The 10,922-nt window shown below is 47.6% G+C and overlaps 1 protein-coding gene across 2 annotated transcripts; it reads right to left on the reverse strand.

Moving 5' to 3' along the window:
• Window positions 1–1,256: 1,256 nt before the first annotated feature.
• On the reverse strand, window positions 1,257–6,357 carry LOC143173385 (uncharacterized). 2 transcript variants are annotated; one of them, XM_076363609.1, is made up of 6 exons: window positions 6,244–6,357; window positions 3,753–3,830; window positions 3,288–3,584; window positions 2,429–2,728; window positions 1,982–2,083; window positions 1,257–1,599 (listed from the first exon to the last, which is right to left on the reverse strand). In XM_076363609.1, exons 1-6 carry the CDS (start codon window positions 6,272–6,274, stop codon window positions 1,586–1,588), a joined length of 822 nt encoding a protein of 273 aa, XP_076219724.1. In that variant the 5' UTR covers window positions 6,275–6,357; the 3' UTR covers window positions 1,257–1,585. The 2 variants fall into 2 exon arrangements, with proteins under 2 accessions (XP_076219724.1, XP_076219725.1); XM_076363610.1 differs by lacking the exon at window positions 3,753–3,830.
• Window positions 6,358–10,922: the final 4,565 nt, after the last annotated feature.

The raw sequence follows: 10,922 nt of genomic DNA on the forward strand, positions 1-10,922 counted from the left end.
GTACTCCTCTACTGCTATCTTATAATCCATCGTCCACTCCATCCCCACTCCCACACTATAGCCTGACAGCCACCCTACACCCCCACATCCCATTCCAACCTGGTAATCCAACATGAAGTCTGGTTCCTTTCTCCCACCCTGTTTCCCTTCTCCCATCCCGCAAGTCACACAAGGACAATCTCATAGAGCAACACAAACTGCAAACATCCATTCATCCATCCATCTACCCCTACAAACCTCATATTCCCTCCTCACTGTCCCTATAGCCCATCTCTACAGCCAAAATGGTTTGGCAAACCCAAAGCCGACCCTGATCTCGTCCCCACAGATGCCATATGCCCACAGTACCCCCTATACTTCTACTGCCTCAATATTTCATCCCTGCAACTCCAGCTCCCCCACAGCCCCTCATTTTTCCATGGTCATAGAATCATAGAACCAAAGTATCACAGAATGGCTTGGGTTGGAAGGGACAACCCCCCCGCCATCAGCAGGGACGTCTTTTACTAGATCAGGTGGTTCAAAGGCCCGTCCAACTTGACCTTGAACAAATCCAATGATGAGGAATCCACAACTCTGGGCAACCTGTTCCAGTGTCTTACCACCCTCATCATAAAAAAAAGTCTTCCTTATGTCCAACCTAAATCTCCCCTCGTATTCTAGACCCACAGCTCCCATATATCATACATACAGCCCTCAAAAATGCAATATCCCTTCTTCACATATCCCTTAATATCACAATGCCCCCATCAGCCACCCCCACCAACACTATATCGCTACAAAGCCCCATATGCTCCTCCTACAGTCCTTGATATACCCCATACTCCTGCAGTGCCTGGCAAATCCCCACTTTCCCCCAGATTGCACCATTTTCTCAGTGCCCCTTCACTGCTGTCCCAGAGCTCCCCCCCCCGCCCAGTCACCTGCCCCCTCTGTGGTGGCTCTCCCAGCACCCACTGCACCCCCCCCCCCTCCCCCCCTTGGATGCCTTTGCCCTAACATCAGGGACAGGGACAACCCCGGGCGAGGAGACAGAATGACAGCAGTGGCTGCTGGGTTGATGAGTTACCAAAGGACCTGTTCTGCTTTGGGGACTCTCTCTACAACTTCTTTCTTCTCAGCCTTCCTCTGTCTGCCTCCATTGCTTCGCCAACCTCTTTCAGATGCAAATAAGAACCAGGGATAATGGGAACATTGTGGGATTATGGGTGAGATGGAGCAGAGGCATGCACATATACACAAATACAAGCACACGCTTTGGGAAGGCACATGGACATGTGCATCTTTCAGTGAAACCCACAAGACCCAAACACACATCCAGCTTTATTCGGAGAGAGCCGAGGCAGGTTGGAAGGCACGGGGGTCTGCACAGAAGAAAGGAGCAGCCAAATCAATGTCAGTCAAACATGCAGCACTTTTGCCTCTTGGGAAGTCTGAGGCAGACAACGAGGAACGAGGCAGGACCCGAGGGAACAGATTGCCTTAGCTAAATGGAGCAAAACCTTTAGGGAATTCTTATTCCATCCGGAATCCCTCTTCCACATCTGCAAATGAAGGAAGCAGCAGCATCGGAAATGGCTTCTCTTCAGTCTTGGACCTCTAAGGGAGACAGATGAGGGGATCAAAGGAGGGAGGAGGGTGAGAATCATAGAATAATTTAAGTTGGAAAATACCTTTATGATCATTGAGTCCAACCGTAAACTTAACACTACCATTAAACCATGTCCCTAAGTGCCACATCTACAAGTCTTTTAAATAACTCCAGGGATAGTGAGTCAACTACGACTGAGGAGCAATACTTTTCAAATTCTCTGTCCAGAACATCCTCCCAAAACACCTTTGAACAAAATGTTTGTTAGGTTCCATTTTTTCTTTGGGAAAAAAGGTGGAATAACAGTCAAACCAGGTAATTATTTGGCAAAGAAAATGAATTCCCAGGAGTCTAAGAATTAGTGTGGCCTAATGAAAGTAAAATATTTACCTCTTCTCTTCATCAGGCAGTGGGAGAAGAAAAAGATGAGGCCATTGATGGTAAAGAATGAACCCCCAACAATGATGTCTGGAATCCAGCTGATTTTATGGCCTGGGAAAGATTCAATGGTGATTTTAGCATGACACGACATTCCTTGCCCCCCCACCCCCAAAAAAACCCCACACACATGCTAAAACCAGATAAAGTGATGTTACAGACTTTTCATTGAGATCTTTTTCTCCAGTATCTCCCCTTAAAAACATGGGCAGGTATGGCAATGACCTCATTTAGTGATGGAAAGAGAGACTGAGGCAAAGAGATGGATGGTCATAGGACAGGGAGGGGTGGAGATGAAACTCATGGATGAATCCATAGGCAAGCACACAGGGAATGAATTAGCTAATGATGGGTCAGTAGCTACTAGATGCTCTAGTGAGGAGGGGTTTGAAAACTCACTTTTCACATTGACATTGACACCACAGCTCGTTTCTGAGAGAACGGGACGTCCAGACTTAATTACATAATAGGCACAACTGTAAGACCCAGAGTCATTCTCTCCCTTGATCCTGAGATTGTAGCTGTAGTTGTTCACATTCGATACTAGGATGGAGATCTGAAGTCCAAAGTCTGCATAGTACTGGACTTCTCTAACATAGGCTGGAGATGAGTGGAAGGAGCAGACTAGCTTGACACAGTTCCCAGGTCTATAGACCTGCTGCTGAGGATCCAGGGACAAAGTTGGGGCCATGGGAGCAGCTGGAGGAAAAAAACAACAAAACCCCAAGCAATCCGCCATCTATTGACATCAGGACCTGTGCGTAAACCCCATGATTTTTCCCAATGTCACGACTCAGCCTCGACAAAATGAACCACAGAACAGCTTCTGGGGAGTCACTTGTGTCTCTCTTTTCTGTGCCCTTCTTGAAGCGTGGGCAGATGAAGGAAAGACCCACGATTCTCAATAAGAATTCGAGGTAGCTTAAGCAGTTTCTCTGTATTCACTGAAGTGCAGAAAAGAAGTATTTTTACGTGCCCAACGCAGGAAGGCATGTAATGCACCCCAAGCCCTAATGAAAGGCTTGGGGAGGCTCACTGCTGTAAGACCTCTTGGAGGTGACACAGCTGTTAGGCCAACTTAGTCCTGCTTTCTCAAGAGAAATCCAGGAGCACACAAGGAGCTTGTGAGAAGCCAGAGCAACTTCATCTGTCCATTGGCAACCAAAGGATAGGGTCATCGGACAAGATCATGCTTTAAAGGGAGGTGTGCGCTGTCCGGGCTGATCGTTCTCAAGGCATATAAACGAGACCAACTTACCCTGTACCTTAACTGAAAGAGGGAGGCTCCTACTGGAAGGCCTTTCTTGTCCAGAGTCCTCCTCAAAGTACATGCACGTGTATTCCCCAGCAGATGCTTTTGTAGCTGTGAGCTGGAACCTGGCAATCAGGAGGGAGTAAGGTGCTTGCAGGTGTATTTGCTCCCCACTTTGGTTGAAAAACCGAAATCCACCAATTTTCCTGTTTTTCGCAGCCAAGCACTTCAAAGTGACAACTTCTCCTTCATAATAGACATCATATCTGGGGTCTGCGGAGAGCGTAGGGGCTGGCAGAGGGTCTGGGGAAGAAAGAAAGGCTTTGGAGGATGGGAGGGAACTTTCAGAGAGGAAAGGAAAGAGAGACACCCCTTTTCCCTCCATTTTACAAAGCACAGCTCAACCCCACCTTGTTGTCAAAGGCTCAGTTCACCTGGAGAGCATCTTGTGAGAGCTCCAGCAGTGCTTACCTGCAGAAGACACAGCCAACGGTAGCAGCTGGAGGAAAGCCGCGAGAGAGGGGCATTGAGATGACAAGAGAGAGGAGGCTGCAAAAAGGAGAGAAAAGAAGTGACTTAGGCAGCAACTGCCCTATGAAGTCCTGCCCCTTTTGGCTACCAATCAAGAGGGCAGCCCCTCCACAACATCATATGGATTCACACAGGTCATGGTTCCTTTTTGTGCCACCGTGGCATGGAAAGCCTAGACCATGGAGAAAACCTGTGAAAACAATTTCATGTGCCAATGACGCCACCCATGGGGGGGAAAAAAAAAATCTACAAACCTCAACATGCCCCTGAACTTATCTTTTAGCTACATGGAACACATGTTGGATGAGATTATGTCTCCTGTTAGAAGCAATTTGGTGATTGCCGAGCAATTGATTGAATCAGCACTGGGAAATGATATCCTGAAACTTAAAGAAATGGGGCTGCTGGAGTCCTTACGGCGTTAGGAAGGATGGGCGATCTCATGGGTTCTACCAAGGGAGAAAGAGGCATTGAGCCGGGGTGCAGGACAGGATGAGCTCAAGGTCTAGTTGCATCAAATACCAGGTTGCAGAAAGGAATCTTTGAGGGTCTCTTGCCAGCTATGAGGTGGGAGTTGTTGCTTGGATTACAGATGAGGAGGGCCTGTGAGCTGTGGTGGGCTGGCCCTGGCTGGCAGAGCAGCCCCACACAGACACCTTTCTCCCTGCATGCAGCAGGATGGGAGAAGAGACTAGGAAGAACAAAAACAAGAGAACTCAGCGGGTTGAGACAAAAAAAGTTAAATAAGTAATGGAAAGAGGAAGAAAGGAGAAAAACTATCTCCATCCATCAAAATTTTTTCTCCCCATGGAGAGAGGGCAGCACATCCCAAACCTGTTGGCCTCTTCCTTTCTGCTTCCTTGAAAAAACAGTTTAGACTTGGGCAACTTGAGAGTAATCCAAGCACCTGTATTTTTGTCTTGACTTCTGTTGGTGATGCCATAGAGACTCATCTTGCCTATGTTTGGCTGATTCAGTCAAGACATTAAGTGCCGTGCAAGTGTTGCCAATGTGGCAACCCAGGATAAGGTCTCAGCTAACCTCAAGTTCTCCCAGAACCTTAGGACTGTCTGGAAATAATTTTGGGAGTCCACGGAGTGGGGAGGCTGGGAACGGGCAGCAGCGGGGAGAGGACCCTGGATCCATCTCACTGGACTAGCGATGGTGGGTGTAGTTGGGTTTTGCTGTTCCAAGTGTGTGGCAGCAGATCTAATCAGATGCTTTATGCTGAAAAGTGTCTCCCCCACACAGAGCAACTGAACGTAGTGTCCTTTGTAATGGGGTGAGGTGCACACAGGAAGAGGATGTGTGCAGGTGCACGTCCCTTCTTTTCAACCCCCCACTGATGATGCTGAAAAATTAGTGCTGAACAGAGGTGGGAGAGAGGCAGCCTTGAGCATTTAAAGTCCTGGAGCACAGTTTTGACCTGAGAGATTGTTCTTAGACAGATCATATCTTTGTTTCACCCCTTGTCTGGAATGAAGTAGTCCTAGTCTGGTTCTCAAGCGAGGAACCAGACCGAAAAAAGAAAGCAGAACAACTGATCAGATAGGATTTCACAAGCATCTACACCAGAAAGGCACACAATGGTGGAAGCGATATTTAACAGCCAGACCCCTTTACCACAAAGAAGATCACTTGTTGGGATCCTCTCCAGCACCACAGTACCGAGTTTTCAGCCAAATGTTCTTCATCTCCTGAGAATACGGATAGCCAGGTGACAGGACAGCACTAACTGCATCAACCCACCAGAGAAATATATTATTAGGATAGGCTAGGCCAGAATAGACTAGACTAGACTAGAACAGAATATTTTTCAGTTAGACGGGAACTACAGCCATAATCTACTCCAAATGCGTGACCATTTCAGGGCTGACCAAAAGTTAAAGCATGTTATTAAGCCCATTGTCCAAATGCTTCTTAAACACTGACAGGTTTCGGGGCATCGACCACCTCTCCAGGAAATCTGGTTCCAGTGTTTGATTATTGAGGGTCTAAGGGAAGGGGAGTGGAAAGAGGGGAGGAGAGGAGAAAGAGGAACAGGGTTATAGAGAGGAGGATGAAAGACAGGAGGGAAGATTGGATTGAAAGCCAGAATGGAGAGAGAGAAAGAAGAGATGATGGCTGCAAAAGAAAGGACTCGAGAGAGCTATAAGGCAGAAGGCGGCCTAGAGATAAAAGAAAGGAAAAGACTGGAGAAGGGAGAGGGGAAGAAACGAGAGAAGAGGAAAAAGGAGAAAAAGCATAGGCATGGAGAAGACAAGAGGAGAGGAGGGGAGGGGGAGGGGAGGGAGAGGAGAGGAGAGGAGAGGAGAGGAGAGGAGAGGAGAGGAGAGGAGAGGAGAGGAGAGGAGAGGAGAGGAGAGGAGAGGAGAGGAGAGGAGAGGAGAGGAGAGGAGAGGAGAGAGCAATGTGGGGATGAGTGACTCACTGAGGAATATCACGAGGCAGTAGACGATCATGGCACCGTGACCCAGGGGGTGCTCAGGGCTCTGTGCCAGCCTGTCCAGGAGAGGATTGTGCTGCCTGATTGCTCTATCTTGCCTTCTTGATCTGTCTGACTCAAGTTAAGTTGTCAGAGGGGCAGGGAGAGGAAGTGATGCATAATGAAGTTAAGCCGCCAACCATAGCTGGGAGCTTGGGGGAAGCTACACCCTGGATGTTGCATGTTTTGGGCTTGATACTGTGTTTTCAGAGATCTTTTCCTCCCACAGCTCTAGATCAGCTTTGGGCTGTCTCTTTGCCCCATGAACCATTGTCCGCCTCATACCTCCCCTGAACTGGTGGACAGAAGGTGGCCATTATCTATTCTGTCTTGCCTTAAGCATCTTCCTCACTACGAGTGACAAAGAGGCTCAGTTGTAGCAAGGTCTTTTATTCTTGTTTCCATTTCCCAGACCACAGAATCCAACCTTCCCCTTCTATTTTTTCCTTCGCTCCCATCATGCCTGTGTCTAACCCAAGAGTCCCAAGACTAGAGGTGTCTGTAGTCCAGCAACCTGCAGACAAATGGCTGGGAAGTGACATCTGCAAACAGGTCCCACGAAGATGCTTTCCACAACTTTCTCTTGTATTGCACCAGAACTGGCATAGCATCAGCAGGTGTACAGGGGACACTTTTGGATGATTTGGAAGCTGTAGAGGACTCAGGGACCCGTCTTAAGATACGTCAACATCCATTTAAAACGCTGGTTTGGCTGTTCAAAGCAAAGTAGACTAGAGAAAAAAAAAGTCCTTTCCTCCTTCTTTCTTTCCTCCTCCACTGAGACAGAGAAGGGGCCGCAAGTGAGGCACCTTTTCAGCAAAGACACGATCCAGGTAATCCCGAGATCAAATACCACTTTAACTAATCAGGGCCATAGCATAAGCCCTCGTGTCAACTTTGTTGTGGCGTTTATTGGTAAGCCACCTGACTTGCAACAAGCGTGCTGTTGCTAGCTGAAAAGGCTTGTAGGAGGCCCTCAAAATGTCCTAGATCTTGGCAGTCAATGCGGTGTTAGTGCCCATCTTGCACTCAGAGGATCGGAGGTTGGGATGAGGAGATATTGCTGATCTGAGCTGCCACCATCGCACCTGCATGGCATGGTTTTGGAGGAGGCTGCTCCGCATTGCTCAATATTTTGGGGACTTGGGTGTGGTCCACTGTCATGGTTTAACCCCAGTTGGCAACTAAGCACCACACAGCCGCTCGCTCACCACCACCCGCCTCTGAACAGGGGAGAGAATCGGAAGAGCAAAAGCGGGAAAACTCATATGTTGAGATAAGAACAGTTTAATTCTTGAAATAGTAGAACAATAACTTAAAAAAAATTGTAATGGAAAGTAAAACAAAGAGAGAAACCAAAAAACCTAGGGCAAGAAAAAAAATTGATGCAACCACTCGCCATCTGCCGACCAACGCCCAGATAGTCCCTGAGCAGCGATCGCTGCCCTCCTGCTAGCTTTCCCCAAGTTTATATGCTGAGCATGACGGCATATTGTATGGAATATCCCTTTGGGCAGTTTGGGTCAGCTGTCCTGGCTGTGCCCCCTCCCAGCTTCTTGCGCACCTTCTCGCTGGCAGAGCATGGGAAGATGAAAAGTCCTTGACTTAGTAAGACCACTCCTTAGCAACAACTAAAACACGTGTTATCACATTATTCTCATGCTAAATCCAAGACACAGCACTATGCCAGCTACTAGGAAGAAAATTAACTCTATCCCAGCTGAAACCAGGACATCCAGGCATTGAAGGACTCCCCAGTGGAAGGGTATCTTTGGAGCAGAAGCACGCCTCCCTAGTTCTGCTCACTAATGTCATGTTGCCTTTCCAGCCTCGATATGTATGCTCTGATCTGATCCTCCTTTGTCCTCGTGGCTTACCTCTCCTCCTCTGACAGATACAGGCTGTCAGCAGCAACAGGATGGGCACAGCAGCCGCAGATGTACATGCAGGTGCCAATGGGATGAATGGAGACGGGCTTTTTTTAGTTAGAGTCTTGAAGGAAAATGAGCAAAAGCAACCCATCAGTAAGAGAACCTCAAGCCATACGTCTACTAAGCCAAGTGTTTCTTCTTTCTGTCCTGGTTTCCTGTGAGAGGAAATGCAATGTTGGGGAATGAGTTTATTTTCCTTCATCTTTGCTCCCTGTTATCTACAGAGTGACGATGAAGCCAGTTTGTCTATGTTTCTCGACACCCTGCCCCACCTCATCCCGTCCTGAAAACTCCATTACTTCTGCAGTCCTGGGGCTCAACCATGCCATCAGAAGGATTCTCCAGCTAACATTCTCTCCTGCAACCATGCTGCAATCCCAGACACAGCCCAGGTGGGGGGGGGGTTAGTTGTTCAATTACTCTTGCTGTCCGTGCCATGGGGCAAGTAACACAGTCCCTGGTGCTTTGGGGGTTTTGGCCAATTGCTCAGATAAGCCAGGGACCATTCCACAGCGGTATCAGGTATGACCACCCTGGCCATACGAGCAGAAGCCATTCTCTGGCCTAGTTGACTTGTTGCTCTAGTCTTTATGTTTCAGGACTATGGTGGTCTAGAGGTGAAAGAGATCATATATAAAGCAGTGTAGACATGTGAGGATGTGAATCCGTCTCAAATGCAACACAAAGGTCCGTCTAGTTTTCCTGGGAATGGTCTTGACCGGAAAAGGCTTGGGTGGCTGCAGGGGCTCATTTTGCATGGTGACCACCATAGCCTGGCTCAGGAGTGACAGGAACCACTTGCCACTGACACTGTCCTTGTACCTGCACATGATTTAGCCCATTGTGGTGTGTTTGGCTGCCAGCATGCCCGAGAGATCAGTTCCTTGTGCAAGTCTCTGAGAATTGCTCTGCACCATCTTTATAGAAGTAAAGCTTCCATCCATTGCAAGCAAAGAAAATGAACCTCGGTTTTGCCCTAGAGGGATGATGGGAAGCACATTATGGGAATTTACCTCCAAAACCAGACCTGAATTTCATGAGTCTGTAACTGTGTCCACCTATGCTCCTAGACCTTGCTGTAGACCCTGAGAAAAAAAACTTCCTCTTTACAGTAAAAGCCAGAAACTTGTTCTGCATAAGCAGCACCCACCCACTTCCTCCTTGAACCCAGAGTTTATTTCTTGTTTATTCTCAATGGGAATACCAATGAAGCTAGACCTTCAATTTATAGATAAGAAAAATTCAATGCCTATGGAAAAGAGCAAATACATGCTCACCAACGAAACAATTGTACTGAGAAAATACCAACCAGCTCTCCTAAAAGTCCATATCTACACACCGTCTTCTGGTGTATGGAAGGCATTTACAGATAGCTCAGCTTCTCGCTGAAGTTCAGGCAGTTCTGTTTGTACAGCAACAGGGCTCTTGCCCACCATTGTGTTAACTCATGCAACCCACCTGCAATGATTGTTAGGTGAATCAGGCTGGTATGTCCCCAGGTGGAGCACCTGAGATGCTTGAGTCCTTGGGGCAACAGATGTGAGATAGGTTCTCATGAGCCCAGATGTTCACGTCTCCCAAGACAAGAAGGAAATGAGCCACCCCGCACACTCTCCCTACACCCAGGATTGTTACCTGCAGACAACCCACATGTGAAAAATACCTGTACAGAAGATGAAAGACAGAAAAGAGAAAAGTGAGAGATCTGTGGTGGATATAGGCAGTGCTGCAGAAACTGTTGAGAGGGCTGTCAGTTGAGAGGCGAGGCGAGGGCAGGAGAGGAGAGGAGAGGAGAGGAGAGGAGAGGAGAGGAGAGGAGAGGAGAGGAGAGGAGAGGAGAGGAGAGGAGAGGAGAGGAGAGGAGAGGAGAGGAGAGGGAAGAGAAGAGAAGAGAGAAAAGAGAAGAGAAGAGAAGAGAAGAGAAGAGAAGAGAAGAGAAGAGAAGAGAAGAGAAGAGAAGAGAAGAGAAGAGAAGAGAAGAGAAGAGAAGAGAAGAGAAGAGAAGAGAAGAGAAGAGAAGAGAAGAGAAGAGAAGAGAAGAGAAGAGAAGAGAAGAGAAGAGAAGAGAAAAGTGTGCCCTCCTCATTATTGCTTGGGAAAAGACATTTCATCCTGCCACCTTGCTGCTAGGAAACAGCAAAAGAAAAAAGGAAAAAAATAATTATACTATCTTCTTCACACTCATGGTCAGCTTCAACATTCCAGCAATTTCACTGATGTTGCCTTTGGCCACTGAGATAGCACACTTCACCACTTTCATCTTCCTGGGCCAGTTAAAATGAGAAAACATATTGCTTTAGCTCTTAAATTTTGTGCAGGACAATGGGAAGTGATTCATGAAAAGAATACCATGGACACTGCTTTGGTTCTCCTGGCGGGGAGTGGGTGCACTGAAATTACTGTGCTTGCCCAGTTCCCAGCTGGAACTATTGCATAGCCTCACTGATCCATGGCGGGGGGGGCGGGAAGAAAGAAATACAAGCTCTTTTCATAACCTTCATATTTATCTGTCTCTGCTATACACAGGAAAGACCCTGGCAAACCCATTTACTTCCCAAAGGAGGGCTCACATCACTAAATTCCCCACGAGCTTTTTGCAGTCAAAGAAGAGAAAGATATACCTTTGCAATTTGTCCTCCCTATCTTTGCAACTTGTACTAATCTCAGTCAGTGCTGGCGACAGTCCCACTTTGG

This window comes from Aptenodytes patagonicus, unplaced genomic scaffold (assembly GCF_965638725.1).
Source record: "Aptenodytes patagonicus unplaced genomic scaffold, bAptPat1.pri.cur scaffold_71, whole genome shotgun sequence".
NCBI lineage: Eukaryota > Metazoa > Chordata > Aves > Sphenisciformes > Spheniscidae > Aptenodytes > Aptenodytes patagonicus.